Source organism: Carassius auratus, chromosome 40 (genome assembly GCF_003368295.1).
Source record: "Carassius auratus strain Wakin chromosome 40, ASM336829v1, whole genome shotgun sequence".
Classification (NCBI taxonomy): domain Eukaryota; kingdom Metazoa; phylum Chordata; class Actinopteri; order Cypriniformes; family Cyprinidae; genus Carassius; species Carassius auratus.
In genome coordinates, this window is record NC_039282.1 from 10135693 (window position 1) to 10155509 (window position 19817).

General features: G+C 36.1%; 2 protein-coding genes across 3 annotated transcripts in view; one reads left to right on the forward strand and one right to left on the reverse strand.

Annotated features, from left to right (window-relative positions):
- Positions 1-8749, forward strand: part of LOC113058534 (ankyrin repeat domain-containing protein 13B-like) — a 58121-nt gene extending 49372 nt beyond the window's left edge. The window contains exon 13 of the mRNA XM_026226510.1: positions 8681-8749. The gene's annotated coding sequence lies outside the window, so the exon portion shown is untranslated. The remainder of the gene's footprint in view (positions 1-8680) is intronic.
- Positions 3411-19555, reverse strand: LOC113058533 (sodium-dependent serotonin transporter-like). Of its 2 annotated transcripts, none has more exons than XM_026226508.1 (14): positions 18340-19555; positions 10568-11154; positions 9787-9921; positions 9229-9451; positions 8904-9042; positions 8645-8803; positions 8382-8485; positions 7662-7789; positions 7327-7439; positions 6810-6941; positions 6527-6626; positions 5936-6036; positions 5027-5194; positions 3411-4511 (listed from the first exon to the last, which is right to left on the reverse strand). In XM_026226508.1, the coding sequence occupies exons 2-14, from the start codon at positions 10944-10946 to the stop codon at positions 4428-4430; spliced, it is 1965 nt and encodes a 654-aa protein (XP_026082293.1). In that variant the 5' UTR covers positions 10947-11154; positions 18340-19555; the 3' UTR covers positions 3411-4427. The 2 variants fall into 2 exon arrangements, with proteins under 2 accessions (XP_026082293.1, XP_026082294.1); XM_026226509.1 differs by having other exon boundaries at positions 8645-8779; positions 18340-19553.
- Between the last annotated feature and the right edge of the window lie 262 nt (positions 19556-19817).

A 19817-nucleotide genomic window follows, 5' to 3' on the forward strand; every position in this document is an offset into this window, starting at 1 on the left:
AAACTTTCTTGAGCTAATATCAGTCAAAACGACACACACACACACAAAAAACAGTAACACAAAAATATGAGTAGAGTAAGTGTGTGAGAGCAGACGGGCAGATAAAGAGATGTGTGATGGTTGCAAGGGAGAGAGGGAGATGTGACAAGGTGTTTAATATAGATCCTCCAGTCTGATAAAACTGACAGGAGGTTCCAAACCCCCGAAGAGCAGGGACTCAAAGGAAATTGCCAGAATGAAAAACAGAGAGAGAGAGAGAAAGAGAAAGGAGGATTACGTGACTGACAACCCTCATTAATCTGTATTTCTTCTCTCTCCCTTTCTTTAAATTCTCAAGAGTTTGTTACTGAGTTTTAGAAGTATTCAGATATGGGTTTTGTACACAAATATGAATGGTATGGTTGTACAACTTGATTAGTGTTAACATTCTAGGTAAAATAAAAAAGAAAATCTTGAAGAGACCTTGCATTGCAGTTCACATCGTCTGAAAGCTGTAACTCAACACTTTATGTATCTGAGTTCAGTTTGTGTGTGAGTGCAGAGTAGTGTGTTTGTTCAGTCCCTGGGTTCAGAGGCCCAGCGTTTAAATGCAGTCTACTGTGTAGATTAGTCCCTGATGACAGAAACTCAATATTTCTGTTTGTCACATGGCTTTTGTTGCACCGCCAGAATTTGAGATGCATGTGACTTTCAATGTACCGAAAAAAAGAAATTTGAATCAGTACATGCCCAGTATGTTTCAAGATTCTCAATGCAATTAAATTCACCATGAATTATATAATAGTTATCATGATTGTATAATCATTTACAAAATTCAAAGAGAATGCTTTCATTGTCAAATGTTTGAACTTAAATAAGATAATGTCATTTATAGTTTAGCATTACATACTGATAAAAAAAACTGTAAGTCACTTTGGATAAAAGTGTCTGCTAAATGCAGAAATGTAAATGTAAATATTGGCTCAATATATGACTTCCAAATAATTAACCCAAATAAAAAGATACATTGTCATAGCTTAAGGTCTTTTGTTCAGATTAAAAATATATTACTAATAATACATATTTAATTGTAAAAATACAATAAAAATAGCTGTTTAATATTTTAATATATTTACAAATAATTTATTTTCTAAGCAATTTATTTCTGTGATGGCAAAACTGAATTTTCAGCAGAATAGAAATCTTCTGAAACATTATAAAAGTCTTTACTGTCCCTTTAGGGCAGTTTAAAGTGTCCTTACTGTAATATATTATGTTCAAATATTAACAAAGTATATTTTAAATGATGATGATGATAAGGAAAGACAGCAATCCAAATAGACCATATTAACTTTGCAAGTCAATAGAATTGTTAAAAATTTAGCAAGACATTTAGTTCATTAACAATATTATAACCATTTACAACACACCAAAAGGAAAATAATTTCAGCACAAAACCTATTTGAACCCAGATATGAATAAAATATATAATTTAAGACATAAATGCAGCTGGATTATTTCCAATAGTTTGATAATGTATCTGTAAAACCAGAAACTCATCATGTAGTTTACTCTGTGGAAAGCCTCTCCTCATGGGGTAAAGGGTTTGGAGGAACATTAGTGACAGCTCATGTTAATAGAGTGAGGAGAAGCTCTGTGACTTGTGGTGGAGAGAAACAGCGTGTGTATATGTGTGCAATCTGCTCCTTAGAACATCCCTGAGCAAGACCTCATTTATCTATGCCCAAACCCACCTGATAACAGGCTCTCACAGAGGAGTGTGCCATAAATGGGTTTTCTAAAGATGAGAGAGAGGGAATACATGAATTATCCCAAGGGAGAGACAGAGGTGATTAAACTGTAATCAGATTTAGTTCAAACATTTATGTCAGCTACTATTATTTTTTAAATTATGTTTTGCCATAATAATCATCCACACTCCTGTTCAAATGTGTGTGGTCGGTAATTTTTTTTAATGATTTTTATACTAAGACTCCATTTATTTGTTTAAAATACAGTAAAAACTGTAATATTGTGAAATATTATATTACATCCATTATTTCAGTCGTCAGTGTCACATGATTCATCAGAAATCATTTTAATATGCTGATTTGAATATTTTTGTCAAAATGGTTATATTTGCATATTTTCCGCACTCTTCGCAGAACAAAGTTCAAAAGAATAATTTATTTGACATAGAAATCTTTAAAAATAAATGTCTTAACGGTCACTTTAGATCAATTTAATGCATCCTTGCTTAACACAAATTAACATACTGAATCCATTTCTGAACAGTTTATATTTATGATTTATTGAAAATAAAAAAAAAATAATTTAATTCCTTTGAAAGTTAAAATAACCCACTGAAATCATCCAGGAATGTCAGTCAGACGGATCCCTGTTTTATAGCATATACACAATAAAGACACACATCCATTATTAATACATATACCTTTATTTTAGCTCTAATAATTCATATATGTCTTTGTCCTTTACATATTTTTCTTTTAACAGTCTTGGAGACATACATAGATCAAAGTTAGACTTTATAAAGTACAATAGATTTTCAATACTTTAATAGACAGAATAGTAAATTCTGCTGAGAAACAAGAGGAGAGGTCAACACTGGACTGAAGCACACACATGCACACACACACACACACACACACAGATGCACAAAATAGACTCACGTCTACGGCATACACACACACACACACACACGCACGCACACACACACAATGAACTGACCATGGCTTATTACTTCTCTACCTCGATATACAGCTCACACGTCAGTTCGACTGAGAAATCTATGTCCTCATGATACGAATTCAGCGAGTCAGCACAGAACACCGGATTGCACAAACAACAAGACTCACAAAGTACACATGCACATATTTAGATGTCCAGTCACACCTGTTTTCATGAAAAAAAGTCTTGAGGATCAAGGCAGAAGTACTTGTAACAAGCACATTGATATTTGGTTTCTGCTACTTTGTGTAACTCACATAAAGAAACATGTAAAAAATAAATGCCAGAGCCCCCTGCTGACACTGAGGAACATGCTAGTGGTCGATCAATATATATATATATATATATATATATATATATATATATATATATATATATATATCAATAGGCAGACAAAGAGTTCCAGTTGTAAATAAACAAAATAAACATTATGTGAATTAAATGCCACAAATGTCCCACAAATAAATAAAAATATGCTTAACAATTGATACATATCCTCCAAAAGTAGGCTAAACACTTCAAAACTGTTATATATAATGGGAATGGTTGTCAAAGACACACATAACACACATATTCACTCACGCATACACACCTGTGCAAAAAAAAAAAAAAAAGCCAAACACATCTGGACAACAACAACAACAAAAAAATCATATTTGGGCCCTTGCTTCTTTCATAAAAAATATTTATCTATATCCATCTGTTACATTCCTACTTTTACACTTTCAACATCTTAAATGTAAAATACATTTTCTTTTTAACAAGTACTGAACAAAAAATAAATAAAATAAGAAAATATACCCACAATTCTTGATGGTCGCTAAACCTCAAACTTTCTTCTTTTAAGTCGTAATAACAAATTTTTGTAATAACAATAAAGAAACACATTACTTTGGCCTTATATGAATGTGTGTACATGTAAAATATGCCTGAAATTGGTCACAAAACCATAATATAACAATCTTTATGTATTCAGTTACTATTTAAGGAAAAATAAATTATAAAAAAATAAATATTGTATAAAAGCAATCTATATAGATTTTAGATTTTCATAAAGGAAACTGAACCATTTGTGCATCCATTCCTGTTCCTATCCCAAACTTCACTAAACAAATATTGAAAAGTTCACATGATCCTTCAGATATCAATCTGAAATAATGATTTGGTACATTTCTTATTATCAATGCTGAAAACTGTGACTTTTTTCAGGATTCTTTGATGAATAGAAAGTTTAAAAGGACAGCATTTATATGAAATAATCTGTTGTAACAATGTTAAAATCTTTACTCTTACCTTTGATTAGTCATTGTATCCTTGCTAACTAATAGTCATTTCTTAAAAAAATTAAAAAAAATAATAATAATTCTTACTGACCCCGTATTTTTCTACAGTAGTCATGAGCCATATATATTTGTATAAATTGGTTATAGAGATCTAAAATGAACAATGGAAGGACAAAACCCAAACTCAAAAACTTGCCATGGGAGTCAGTAACTCATATGAGCATTGAAAGTGGTCACACATGGACGGCTGGAATAAAAATAAAACAATGGCTGTATTCGGAGGCCTGGCCTCACCGTCACACAATACAGGTAGCAGACTCCTCTGGGGTGAGGTGTGAAGGGAGGTCAGCCGAGGCCCTTACAGGAGACATGGGTCCCCAGCGTTTGTGCTACATGTCCAGCAGAAGAGGAAATGTGTCACACGGCATTGGTGATGACAATAGTGTCTCTCTGAGGGCCGCTGGACCCTGAAGCCTCAGGGGTAATGCTCTTTAGTAGACGCTACAGGGGCAAGCAGTGAGATTTTTAGAGTGGTGCAGAGTGGCACAAAAGGTAAAAACTGATAAGAACAGCTCAACTACAAAGAGATATCTTAGAGATCGCCTATTAATTAATCAACAGATTTCAAAATGCACTAAGTGATATGTTGCAACTTTTTTTCAGTAAAAAACTGAACAGCTGTGGGCTAAATCTCTCTTCTAAAACCTAACATCACAGAATCAACAAAGGTTAACCTTGTGTCATTTTTCATCATCTGCTAAACACACTTCCTGTGACTAAAGCACACACATGTTTGGATGTAGTGACTGACAGCCATGTGCCTTGATGCCCTTTGATGTCTATCTTCACGTCTCAAACTGAGAAAATGCACAACGTGATCAAGCTGATACGATGCAGCATAATTGTGTTTGTGCTGCTGTAATGTGTTTAAGTGTCATTATGTCTGTGTCACTTATCAGACCTGACAAGATACATTAAATGTGTGTGTTTTGAAGTTTTTGTCTGTCTAGGCTCACCTGTTTGAAGGTCCCTTTGGTGGTGACTAGATGATAGACCATGTAAGAAGGCACACAGATGAAGGAGGAGAGACCAATACAGTAGCCGAGAACTGTGGTCCAGAAAGGGTACAAGTAGTCAAACAGCCTCACCTCGGGAGGGAATGCCAGGAAACTCCCAATAATGAACTACAGACAGTGAGAACAAATTCATAAAACTGTATTCGCATATCTGACAAGCTGAGATCTGTCAGCAGATATATATGTGAGGTTTGTCTGAGAGTTTAAAGGGATAGTTCAGCCCCAAATTCAAAAGCTGTCATCATTTACTCATCCTCACATGATTCCAAACCTGTTCTTCTGTGTTGCTCAAAAGAAAGTCATACATGAGAAAATGATGACCGAATTTTAATTTTCGGGACAACTATCCCTTTTCAGTGTATTTGCATATAAATTATTTTTCTGGACTGCCCTCATTAAAAATACTATAGTAATCTATAGAAAATACTGTAGTGTTTTTGAAACATACTATAGTAAAGTGTTTTATACTGTGTAGTATTTGCAACACTTTTTTACTGTAGTGTACTTTAGTTTTTACTACAGTAAACTGTAGTGTAGTGTAGAGTAATATACCCTATAGTTGTAAAAAACGTAATACAGTAAAGGGGTAAAGTAATACATTTTTATTACTATATTTTTTATATTACCACAGCAACTATAGTATGCTTCAAAAACACTATAGTATTTACGTTAAATTACTATAGTATTTTTTCACGTCGGTGGGTTTTTGTAACTTCAACAGCATGGCATATCAAAATAATTGGGAATGAATCCCAGTAAATGCATAACCTGATAAAAGGTATAACTTGAATGCAATACAGGTTGTTTTGGTAAGTCACCAAATGCATAAATGTAATGTAATGGACTGACCAATAGGAAGCAGGGACAGATGGCTACCCAGCAGACCCTCCAAAACACACCAGGGGCAAAGCCAAGCATCAGCTGCACGTCGTTGCAGAAACGTGTCGTCCCTGCATGTATTTTACAAACAGACTTAGTGCACATTTCCTGAAGCAAAATATCGGATTACGAAACTATTGTGGCACAAGATAAAAATCTAGTGACTAATAGATGGTAGTTGAATAAGAAAGAACAGATGGACAAAAGCAGAGTATAAAGTGACAGAAGTAGAAACGGTTTCCTAGAAATCGCAGGCATTAGGCCAAAGGGTGCACAGTCCAAAATAAAAAAATATAAACGCTAGGAAGTTCACTAGTAATGTTCAGAATTTTTAGGGAGTAGAGAAACTGTTATACAAATATTGACAAATCAACACTGACATATCACATTTTCTGGCTCCACCGCAAAAGCCTCTAAAGGACCATCTTGTCTAGACAATTCATTAAGAAACTACGCAGGAGTTTGTTTACTTTGTCTAACCAACATGGAGACTGCCCATCAGCAGATTCAAAACTAATTAAAGTTATATTTTGAATGATTAAGCTTGAAACCAATACGTACCGTAGAACCAGGAAACTGCAATGACCTCGAGGAAGACTACGGTGATAACAGCAGGGCCTGTGGCATACTCCTCAAATAGTTTTACAACAAACGCACCTCCCTACAAACACATTGCCTTCATATTAAAAGGAATAATTCATGTGCACAAAAAAGGAAAATGGCATGTTATTTTGGTCAAATTCCACATTTGGCCTCTAGACAGTGTTTAACGTTTGTAGTGAGAAATGAAGGAAAATCCCCCAAAGCAAAACAAAATATTTGTTAGTGATGCTATTAGACTTACGTAGGTAAGAGTGGAGAGGGCTCCCAAATAACAGACGCACACAAGGCCGAGCACAAACCATTCTCTTCTCCTGGCCAACAGGTGGGGGAACTCATCCAACATGGCTGTAATTACCCCTTCCAGACCTGCAAACTGTCAGAGAGGAAGGGGATGACAGAAAAGTAGATCAAAGACCCATTGAACCTGAACAGGCATTAATAATGCTCCTTACATTAAATATAGAAGCACTAACTCAGAAACCTTAGATGGGTAAAAATTATAAATGTAACAGAAATAGATTACATACTGAGTTATGTCATTAGCAGACTGTATTAACATGACTTGATTGTGTGTGTGGTCAGCATAGGGACAGGAATGGGTTAATTATACACGCTGAAGACCTAATGTAATGTAATACTGTTGACAATACATTTTACTAAATTCATAAACAATAAGCTGAGTAAACAGAGGGAAAAAAATCTAATTAATTAAGAGAGAATTCATTGGCTAGTATTTCAAGAAAGCAAGAAAGACTGACCGTGCTATCCAGCCCCAGCATAATTATCATGAGGAAGAATATGATGGCGAAGAACGTAGCAGCCGGCATATTGGCAATAGCCTCAGCATAGATGATGAAGAGCAGACTGGGACCTTAGAGCACAATCATTCAATTACAACAGGTACATCAAATGTAATTTTAGTGTAAGCCACTATATCACATTGTAGTTCCAATGCAATGATTTGCAATTGATGCATTTGATATCAAGGTTTCAATAACCATTCAAAATTCTCTGATTGGTACTTCATTGAATGGAAATGGCAACCGTGAATCAAGAATAAAAAAATTAGGTAGAACTTAAATATGTTGCTTACCAGCATCTTTAGCTACAGTCTCCACACCTTGTTGGCGCATCTCTGCCATGTAGCCCAGCACGGTGAAGATCACAAAGCCTGATAGGAAACTAGTCAAACAGTTCACTGAGCTTGTGATCAACGCATCTCTGCAAATCAAAGAGAGATGTAAAGATTTGAGCTAAAAGAAAAAGGATAAGAAGATAAACAGCTTGAATGGGGAGCGACAGAAAAAAGGGTTAATAGAACAAATAACTAGATTTTTTAGAAAAGTGGTGATTGTTATGCAGTTGCTGGGGTGTTTCATGTGGTTGCTGAGAACTTTCTATAGTGTTCTCAGTGGTTGCTAGTGCATTACTGTGATGTTCAAGTGGTTTCTGACAGCACCAAGTCAACAGAGTCCACCTCTAAGTCTCTATGTTATTCTGGTTCACACATAAGTCTAGATATTTTTTCCACACTTGCTTTATCGTAAATAAGATTGCTTAGAAAAGTAATGGCACTCCTTTCCTCAACAAATCTTATGATTCATGGTATAATTTTGGCTATAGCCTGAACAATGCTGGAAGAGTTATGTGCCAAAGTGAAATACTTTGGGTTAGGCCAACTTCAAACCTACACAGAATAACATGCAAAAAGATGCTGGGACTAAAGTTCATGTTTTAAGCTCAAGTTTGTGATAATAGAACCTTAGTGCAGATAATAGAAAATGACAGCAGTATAAATGTGAGCCAGGTGTACTTGTAGCAGTTGTTATGAAAGGGATTGTAGCTCGCGTAGGCCAGGAGGACACCAAAGCCTGGACCCAAAGAGAAGAAGATCTGTGCAGCCGCATCAAGCCAAACCTGAAAAACACAGATGATTTGTCTGTAAAGATTTTCATTCATCCATATCATACCTGACAGATGGCAGGAAATATGTGTTATGGGGAAAAGGGACAAAGCAACCCACATGGATTGTGCAATATCTTTGTATTCAGAATGGTTGATTTAGTTTGCACTTACTGACGTGGTTAAAAGTTTGCCCCAATCTGGTTTCAGGTAGAAGACCACTCCTCTCCATGCTCCGGGCAGGGTGGCCCCTCTTATCAACAGGATCAGCAACACTAGGTACGGAAATGTAGCCGTCACCCACACTACCTGCCAGAGAGAGTTATGAAGAAGCTGCTAAAAAAAAAGAAGAGTCTAACTGTACGACTTCTTAACACCAGTTTAAACTCAAAGTTTCCAGTTATTTCTCTTTGATGTTTCCTGTATATCTTACCTTGCCAGAGGTCTTGACCCCCTTCCAGATGCTGAAGTACACAACAGTGAAGATGAATAACAGACAGAGGGCTAGCTGCCAACTCACCCAGCCCAGCTGATGAAGACCAGGGGACAGATGAACCTGCAAGACCTGCCGTCTAAGGACACGAGAGAAGTTGGTTGACAGTTCATAAATGCAGACAATCCCCCCTGCATCTTACGAGAGAGAGTAACACATTCTCTTTAAATCACAAAAGTTTCTCGATGGTTCAAGAAGCCTAGTAAAAGGCAAAGTCCTTAGTTTCTATCTCTTTCAACCTGGACTTGCACTTACATGCACTTACATATAGAACTCTTCAGCCGGAGAGATGGAGTTGTCAGTCCAGGAGACATTCAAGTCGGTGGACAGGTAGTGGGTGCAGTTGGGAGTGTTCCATATATTGTTGCAGGTGGTCCAGGGTAGCGTGGTACGAAAGGAAGACAGGAGGTAGTACAGAGCCCAGGCCATTATGGTATTATAGTAGAAGGCAATGTAGAGTGCAATGATGCAAATGGCAAAGCCTATACCTGCAAAAGAATATGCAACACTTGTTATGCAAATATCTTACGCCGTTTCTAGCACCTTCCACTTTGGGGCAGTGGGTGACATTTAGGACAAAGTTCCATTTACATAAAATCAAGTTTCTTAAGCGGCTGGCATTTTACCAGGTAAATGTGACAATTTCCATAACAGAGTCATGGTTATCAACAAAGAGAGAGCGAAATCGGTAAGAAGTTTAGAAGAAGGTCAAGGGAGAGTGTACTATCAGCCCAGCACATGTCAGTCTGCCGTTATCTCTATGACCCTTAACCTTGGTAATTGGTCTCAGAAGTCTGAGCCTTGTGAAGCAGACCAGTCTTACCCTTGAAGATGGGGCAGATGTGTTTCCAGATGGAGATACACCCGCTGCGGTGAAACTGGCCCAAAGCCAGTTCCATGTAGAACAGCGGCACGCCACCAAACACTGCCATCAGCAGGTACGGCAGAAGAAAGGCACCTAAACACAAGGATTTAGACAGGAATTGCAACTTGAACTTCACGGTTCCATTGCAGTGGTCTTAACACATCCTGAATGCACTATTGTACTCACAAAAACAGCATAAAAGACGCTAATATACACAAAACGTTCCTGTTCAGACAAGCTCCTGAGTTCTTGATTAAAGCTTTATACAAGAGCTTTCGGTGTAAATGCTAGATAGCTGTTGACTGAGCAGTAGCAAGCCAGATTATTAAACAATACGAGCAAGTCCCAACCATGAGAGCCACAATTAACGGTTTTGGTTGCAGCGAGTGTCTCCCTGCCCACTCTATCTCTCATGCACTCCCTCTGCATGGTGAAACAGGAAATTACAAAGATTTTATTACTTGAAATTCAATGAAAGGAGACTAAAGCTTGTTTGAGCTGGATCGCACAAAGAGAGCAGACAACAGCACAATTCCCCATTGTCTATTTGTTCTTAAGCAAACATCACCTAGTTGGTCTTGTCTCAAAGACTGAAATCTTTCTTTCAATGGGATGCAACACAATATTTACTTAACTACTTCAAAGTGCATCAGACTTATCAGAGTTTGTCTCAGAGTTGTCTGCAGCTTTAGTATTATTATTGCCTAGTATGTTCTGACCTCCTCACGTCTGACCTTACCCCCTCCGTTTTGGTAGCAGATGTAGGGAAAGCGCCACACATTGCCCAGGTCCACTGCATACCCGATCACCGACAGCAAGAAGTCCATCTTTTTGCTCCAGGTCTCCCTAGGTGGATCCAAGCTGGTCTGCTGGACCACCAGAGTCCTGAATGCCCCAGGGGTGCTGCCTCTGTCCATCCCAGCACCTGCACCTTCCCTGGGGCTTTGTGGGGTTGTGCTGGAATAACCGTTGGAGACCTGCCCAGGCCCGGAGCAGGATTTCTGACCCTTCTCCACAATGCTGTCCGCAACCAGCCTTCCGTTTTCGTGTGACTCCTGTTCTTTCTCCTGCTCTCCCCCATCCTCTCGGTTCTCTATCATTGGTTGTTTCATCTCCATGTTGAGGACTGCTGTTAGGGTTGAGACAGTGGTCCTCTTGCACTGGCTGATAACGCGCCCATGAGGGGATAGAGAGCCTGGAGAAGAGAGGTCGGGTTTGGAACGAAGTGGGCTGGGATGGAGGGAGCAAGGAGAGGGTGAATGATCCTTAACCTGTACGTTTTAACAAGCTCAGGTGGGAAAACAAGGAAATACCACTCAGGCCCAGCTGCAGAACAAAGAGAGGGGAATTTCAGATGGCGCTGGAGGGAATATAGCATGGATTTACCCCTATCATTCTCATACTAAATGTTCTTAAGAAGTGACAAACCATATTTGACCCTGGACAACAAAACCAGTCATAAGTGTCATTTTTTAAAGATTTACATCTGAAAGATGAACAAAAAAGCTTTCCGTTGATGTAGGGTTTGTTAGGATAGGACAATATTGGGCCAAGATACAACTATTTGAAAATCTGGAATCTGATGGTGCAAAAAAAAAAAAAAATCTAAATATTGAAAAAATCAACTTTAAAGTTGTCCAAATGAAGTTCTTAACAATGCATATCACTAATCAAAAATTACGTTTTAATATATTAACAATAGTAAAATGTACAAAATATCTTCATGGGACATGATCTATAGGCTACTTAATATCCTAATGATTTTTGGCCTAAAATAAAAATCTGTAAATTTTCATCCATACAATGTACTTTCGGCTATTGCTAAAAATATACCACTGCGACTTAAGGTTTTGTGGTCCAGGGACACATATATTGTTTTGAAATATATCTGTAGATTTTGATTAAATATGCCCTTACAACATAGGGTTAAAGCTGTAAAACGCTAAATGAACTCTGTACATGCCACAGCAACATTAAGTCTTAGGGAGTTGCAAAGATTCTCGTTTTCCCTGACACTGTTGCTACTTAACTTATAATAAGAGACCGTACCTGATGTAACACATAGAAGCATTAGATAAAAAAAAAAAACATAACACAGCCTTTAAACTAATTTAAGCTGATCTTATACACATTTATGGTACATTTAAATTTAACAGTGAGAGTTAAGTAATACCAAACACTAAGACATGTTAAACAAACACATGCAAGGAATAAAAGAGTATGTACAACTTTTATTTCAGGACAGAAATAAAGGATCAAACAAGTTTAACACTTGTTGATCAATACACCATTTAACATTACCAATAAATGATACTGTGTTTTAAATAAAGTTGCTCTGCACTTTTAAAAGCAGACAAAAAGTGGAATGTTAAATTATTTGCACATATCCAACATGGCAACTTATCAATGCAATTTATTTAAGTAGATTTGCCAAACATGAGTCCCAGTATAGGAAAATTATGCACAAGCTTATTTTATGTGGAATTATTGAAAAAGTTAATAAAAAAAAAGGAGAAGCAAAAGTTAAATGATCATGCCGTATTATCAATCATTTGTAAAAGTTAACACAAAATGTTTTGCAGCTATACCACCACATATCCTTCTAATCCAAGCGTCACAAGAAGACAAGATAAACTGGATTACAAGTTTTATCTAGGATATTTTCCTAGACAAAGGTGATCTGATTGGCAAACTGCCAAACTCATTTTTATTATTTACAGCCCTATCTCTTTCTACTTTCTGTCCGTTTTTCTTTGCAATCGCTAAATCAACCCACAAATCTGTTCTCTATTATACATCCTAAATCAACCCTCTTCCTACTGACACCTCGGCTACATTTTTGTCCATAATCACAGATAATAGCGAGGTCAAGATCAGTGCAGATGTGTTATGGTAAGAGTTTGTTCAGTTACCATGATCACAAGATTATTGGGATCTCACGCCAAATGTGTTTAAAATAACCTATTACTCTACATCATTATTCATTCATTATCCACTTCATCTTCATTATTACACATCTGTTAGAAATAAATGCCAAATGAAATAAAGTTCATGGTTTTATAACCAATAGATATTGAGATAAAACCCTTTATCCCAGTCCCATTATAGCATCCTTAAACCTATTAAAATGAGCTGCTAGAGTTCTTCAGTGTTCTCAAAAACCTCCACTACAGCAGAACTAGACTTCCATATTTTAATGAACTGAAAATATATGTTGAAGTACAACTTTAACAACATAAAACTGCTGACACAAGGCTATGGCATACATAGAAACATCAAAATGCCTCCTGTTACAAAAACACACACAAGCATAGACTTGCAACCCAAACTCGCTTAATTAACACACACAGAGCCACAAACACCATGCACACTGCAACCCTACCGTGCTGCGCTTGATTAGTTCTGTGGGGGTCTGTGTTAGGGTGGTGACCAACACCGTCCCTGGGAGCCTGGCGCTCAAGACACTCCCCCCTCACCCCTGCTAGCTCTCTTTCTCTCTCTCACTCAGTCTTCTTTTACCGTAGAGTCTTTAACTTGCTTTGTGGTAGTTACCCTAAGGCACTTCACATGTAGTCACATAGAATTAAGCTCAATGATATAATTATGAGCCCTGCTACCAAACATCTGTCCATGGAAAACACAAGAGGCATGAATGGAGATTGCAAGCACTCGTCACATGCGCATCCACATACTATTTATTTGTGTCAAAGGAGGCCTGACCTAAATTCTTAAAATCCCACTAAGATATTTTACTTACCCAAAGGATTTCAAATAAACAGCAGGTTTAAGAGAGACTGCCTATTAGAAAAAATAAAATGTCAAAATAAATCAGATGTACTTAGTGGTATTGAATGGGTTTCTATGTTAAGCACTTGTTGCCTGTTTATCCTTAATTATCCAGTCCAACTCACACACAAAACAAATAAACATAGCAAATAAAATAATTTATATCTATCCATCTACCCTCACACACACACACACACACACACACACACACACACGTTTGTGTGTGTGTGTTTGTGTGATAAATATGTAGACAACCTCACAAAAATTTAAAGCATTTAAGCATGACTTTAGATCATGGCTGGGCAACTTTGGTCCTGGAGGGCCACTGTCCAGCAGAGTTTAGCTGCAACCCTAATCAAACACACCTCCCTGTAACTTTCTACCAAAGACTGTCTTTTTAGTGGAAGATGCTAGGGTCTGTAATTACATGCCATTGCAAAAAGCTTAACAGCTAACTTCAGGATCACGAAACGGCAAAATTCAGGATCACACGAGGCACCTCAGCCAATCATACAATGGCAGTGACGTCAGTGCCCGGCTGTCACAGACCTACAGCAGTCATTTACAGTTTATTTTGCACAGTAAAAAAGGTTGCAAATTGCTGGTCATTTACTGGTCACTGCAATTTAAGATTAGATTTGATTTTGCAAACAGCATGATTGGGCATACATAAAACTGATACTAGTCAAATAATTAATTTTTTTGTTGAAATATGGAAGCCATAGAAAGAACATTTTATTTTTATTTAACAACAAACAATATAATATAATAATTAAATAATTAATGTCCTTTATTCATCAAAATGCATTATATAAACATAAGGCATATGGTCACATAATAGTCATTAACATGCAAGTCAAATTTCAGGTAAAACCTGAAAACCAAGGAAAGATAACATCTATATTTTTAGACAATATACAATTTTACGTATCTTTTAAAATAAATAGTAATGTGACACACATTTGCTGGTAATAATGCGGTAAATGAGTCCTACCTGTTGCAACATTCCCTTAAATAAAATTTTCATCAAGGTAAAATCTGTATATAGATCCCAGCAAAAATATTGCTTAGTGTAAAACATGCTAAAGATTAGTGAACAGGTTGTTGATTCATTAAATGATAAGCTATTTCCTTACAAAAGCTGTTTATTCAGCGTAGTGAAGCCTCTCCTCCATTGACATTCATAAAAAAAAAATAACACCTCTGGTCTCCTCCCCTACATTAGAATGATCCTTTCTCCTTTTTTTGGCTGAAGGTTGCAGGCTTGCCTTGCCTTCTTGAAGGCATTCATAAGCTTGTTCAGGTGTGTTTAATTAAGGTTGGAGCTAAACTCTGCAGGATAATGGCCCTCCAGGACTGAATTTGCCCAGATCAAATGCTTTTAAGATGATAAGAAATCATGAAAATCTAATAACGCAAGTCAAGACTTTTGACTTGTAATGTGTATTGTCAATTAAGTGTGAACAATGATGTTGTTTGGGAAGCTTGCTGTACAAACAGGATAAAACAGTTAAAATAGAGGCCTATTTTGTCAATTCATCTTTTAAGTGCCATGGTGATTGAGTGAATTATCCACACAGTTGAGTCTCTAATTGTAAACAAGATTTTAGAGATAAATATGAATACACTATGTGGTTTCCACATAGACTTTTAAGCTGTATGTAACGTTACAACTACACTTTAGACGTAATCAGTAAGGGTTAAATCTACAGAACAAGATTACACTAATACATTACACTTCAGTTCTTCTGAATGATCTGCAAGCCAGAAATAACACAGCTAAGATTAACGATGGACACAAAACCTGTTAAGTTTTGAAAATGAAACGCCATACACTACAAGACAACGGACACTCGACGGCTTTGAGCCATTCAAACACTGCTAGTGGTCAATTTCTTAACATGGCATTAGAGATTATTCAAATGTCTTTGTTTACTTGGAAAAAAGCCATCACCTCAGGCCAAACATACAAACAAACCACACACACAAATTATGCAAAATAATAATGTAAGATTTGCATTTTGAAACCGAGAAAGTAGGTCATGGAAAGTTCGATTCAGTAGTGCTGCACAGTGTACAAACTATTCAATTTTATTCAAAGGAATTCTGACCATTTGCTGCATTATTAAATCAAATAAAGTTTATTTCCGAGGTGTCAGTGCCTTGTTCAGCGCAAATTGTAGCTAATTAAATCAAAAAGTTTTTTTAATATGAAAATTCATAAGAAAGCGAAATGTCAATTTTTTACATTTCTGTCTGCATCTTAGAGTTCTTTTAAGTGAGTGCATTTAAAATGTAATTCAAATTAGTTTGTATGTGTCTGTTATTAAATGACATAGCTGTTATCTTAGCAGCATAAACGGAAAATGCATAGTTTAGTTTCAAACAAAAGGAGTGAAATGCTACAATTCACCCCATAGTCCGGGTCAGTTGTAACATACTCTGCGTAAGTGGTATGATAATGGTCGCTGCGAGACGCTGAAACGGGGTGAACGAGTCGTCAGAGAGTTGGGCAGCCAGTGTTGCCAGATCCAGCTATTAGAAGCGTTTTTTGACTTGTCTTTTCCACTTAATTCGACACTTTATAAATTAATAAAGTAGGGAATTTCGGTTAAGGGTCCGCGATATATTTATCTTATTTAACTTGAAAAATATTTGAAATAATTTAAGTTTATTTTATTTTTATTTTTTTATAATTTATATAGTTTTTTTTATTTTAATTGCAATATCTGGCAACATTACATCGCCTTGTAATGTAAGGCACGTAAACTGGCAGTAATAAAAAAAAGTTCATTGACAGGTTATTGCTGACAAGATACGACATTCGGTAAGGGAAACAAAAAATAAAAAATAAAAATCACGATATTATCTGTCAGAGTCTTTATCATCGCTGTCAAAATCTATAGCATTTAACACTAGCCTAGTGCAGAGATCTGTAGAAAAAGTATGTCTATGCTAAGTCATTCAGTACAGCTAGTAGATAAACTTTCACAAATCAAACATTCATAAGCACTAGACAACGTTATCAGCTATATAATGGTTATAAATACAAACTATAACAGCAGTATGTATGGTTGCATGAATAATAAACAACTGATAAAATTATCCACCCCATAAATATAGTAAAGTATTAACAAATTTTGATGCAATAAATGGGATTATTTAAAAATGATCATCCCTCCAAAACGGAGAAAACATCCTTCACACACCTCTTCATTTCTGTCTTTTTTTAAAGTGTTAATAGGGGTTATTATAGCACAATTCTATAATAAGGGGGTTATTACAGAAACCCCATGGACTTCACAAATTTGACATGTTTCATTTAATACAACTATAGAGAACTATCTCACCTTACAGCTAACAGCCAAACATTAGCACTAACAAAATATCTACACAGATGCACAATACATATCATTTAACTTTGATTAGTTTAACTACAAAGCAAAGACTAGCATCAAAACATTCAATCAAGTATAAAAAGTTACTTTCTTACCTTAAAACTAGTTTTTCAAAATTAGTGCATGCCACAATGCTCTACTTCCTCAAAGGTGGAATAAAGACTCAATTGAGAACGTGTGAAGTGAATTAGTTGATTTGTAACTTATTCCTTACTTGAGAAATTGAAAGTGTTACATCTGACCCGTGTTACAATCATCCTCGCTCTCTCTATTCATAATAAGCTATTCTTCTGTCTGAGCGAAATGAAATGAGGAACGGTGGTTGCTATCACGCGCATATCTAATAAGCGACTTCACTGTCATAATCTGAGCACAAAGCAAGACGGTTGGCACCTTTGACAATTGTTGACATTGTTGTGAGTGTTCTAGTCTCTGTTTAGACAGTTAAGGGACAGAAGACTAACTAGAGTCCAGTCAGGACAAAAGGACGAGTGCTGACAACGTGAAGAAGGCGCAAATGGACCAAAGGAGAAGGAAGGGACGTTTAATCTCTCTGACGACGCTAATTACTAGAGTACACAAAGAACCAACCTCATCAGGAGAACATCACAAATCTCACATCTTATTATTTTACCTGTAAAAAAAAAAAAAATTCAGTTATTTTCCAATTTATTCCAAACATACTTGTTTATTCGCTATGAAATCTGTGCTCTTTTTCTAATTGTATAGCAGAGTTCATATCTTTTTATTGAGAATTTGAGAAGAATGATCTCTGGACATGTTTGAGGGAGAAACAGCGCCCTCTACAGAGCAGCGAGGAACTGCAAATATATTATTCAAGCCGCTTTTACAGGTACAAAATAATACCTTTAAGTATGAAAAGCAGATATAATTTAGTAGTCAGTAACCTTAAAAATACCAAAACATAATTAATTAAACAATTTTTAAATATCTCCTAAAAGAGAAAGACAGAGAAAGTGTTACCTACTTTATAGATGTCAAGCTGAGTTCTGCAGTTCATTCATCCCTCAGGGGACCATACAAACCTTTTCCCCCACTTCGTACATGCAAACACTGACATACCGTTAAGCATACACAACTAATGTAAAGCACCAAGAACATTAACTGAAGATCCGTTAAATCCATCTGAAATTTCTTGCCAAATTTTGTCCCAAACGTCCACGAGAGGCTGACTTAGTTTTAAAGCTAGATGTAATACATGCTACAACCCTGTTTTAAACCACCGAAGACAAACATAAGATCCCGCACACGTTCACTTAACAGCTCTTCTCAAAGAACCACAGTTCTGTGACACAATTACACTTACAGTTCGGAGAACAGCAAGTCTTTCCAATCTGTCTGAGCTAGTAGGTTAATCCGCAACAAGTCCAATGAACTGAAAGCCAGGAGGGAAACAGAGGGATTGGGCAAAGGTATCTCAACTAGGTGAAACAGATTTTAAAGGAGGGAAATAAGAAGCTTAGATTGTGTCTGAGACAAATGCACACCCCCTTTAACTTTCTTGCTAACCAGTGGCAGATCAGGATATGAATTAAGGGCACCAACATTCAGTCAAGAGTCCCATTTCAGCACTCAACTATAGAGTTCTTGGAATCACTCTCTGTTGGGATGAGGACTTGGAGGAATTATTGTTTTATGGAATGGCCAACAAAAAGGTACCATTCCTCGGAGGTCTTTAAAAACCCCTTCCACATGTTTTAATCTATAATGAGGCCTTGGTATTTCTTTCGACCAGTCTTTGCAAAGTTCAAAAAGGTACTGTCTCTCTATGGTTCTGGAAAGATTGTGTTAAATCCATGCTGTAGTCTGGTAATATTATTTTATGTTGTTGGAATATACTCAGTTTAATTCTTAAAGGGACAGTTTGCCATGTGGAAGCATTTACTGAAAAATCTTGGCCGCCAGGAGGACTAACTGATTTGGCAAAAATTTAAATAATACATTTGGAAAATAAATTTAAATGATCAAATTTCCAGTTCAGTCAGTCATCTGCTGTGAATTCCCAAATCTGGTGAACAGCCCAAAAAATCTGCAAAGAATCTCAGTTTATATAGTAAATAAGATTAAATAAGTTTATAAAGAAATTTTTATATCTGAAAGGCTTGTATCAAGAAGCTTCTAAAAGAAAATTGTGAACATACAACATGGGCACATCTGTGTTATTATTTAAAAAACAGACACTAAATGAAAACACATTTGATATTTTTTAACAAAAAATAAATAAATAAATAAACACTTTAACAACTGGGAAAATCTTGCCGACTCCAAAACAAAAATATCAGAAATATGAAATGGCATGAAATGATAATCTGTACATGATCAATTTTTAAACCCTAATTATTAACATTAATCATCAAAATGCTTCTAAAACTAGCCAGCCTTAAGAAAACTGATCATATAAAACATACTGAAATGATCAGTTAATGTGTTATCTTCTGCAGCCCTAAAACACAGCTTTATATTAAATATATTAAAATAATACCCTAAATATTAAATACCAAATTCTATATACAGTGTGTATAAAATATTTTTTATATTTAAAATGTATCAAAAACTTAACATTAAAAAAAAAACTAGAACAGAGAGCCAAAGCTAATAAACTAAACAAATAAAGAAAAACTAATCTAAAATGAAAAAGACATTTCAAAATATCAGTTAAACAAAATTCAAAACAAATAACGCTGGAGGATGTACTCCTTAATCTTTTTTCCTTCATACACACTCCTGTGTGTGTGTAATTAATGGGAATTAACTCCTTTTAATTAGATTTAACACAGATCAAGC

What these genes read in the sequence shown, in the direction of transcription:
- LOC113058533 (XM_026226508.1), bottom strand. Translation starts at nt 10,946, where the DNA reads ATGGAGATGAAACAACCAATGATAGAGAACCGAGAGGATGGGGGAGAG. An exon ending in GGGTCAAGACCTCTGGCAAG is followed by an intron (nt 8,804 to 8,903) that starts GTAAGATATACA and finishes TTTTTTTAGCAG; the next exon opens with CTTCTTCATAACTCTCTCTG. An exon ending in CCCTCTCCACTCTTACCTAC is followed by an intron (nt 6,627 to 6,809) that starts GTAAGTCTAATA and finishes ATGTGTTTGTAG; the next exon opens with GGAGGTGCGTTTGTTGTAAA.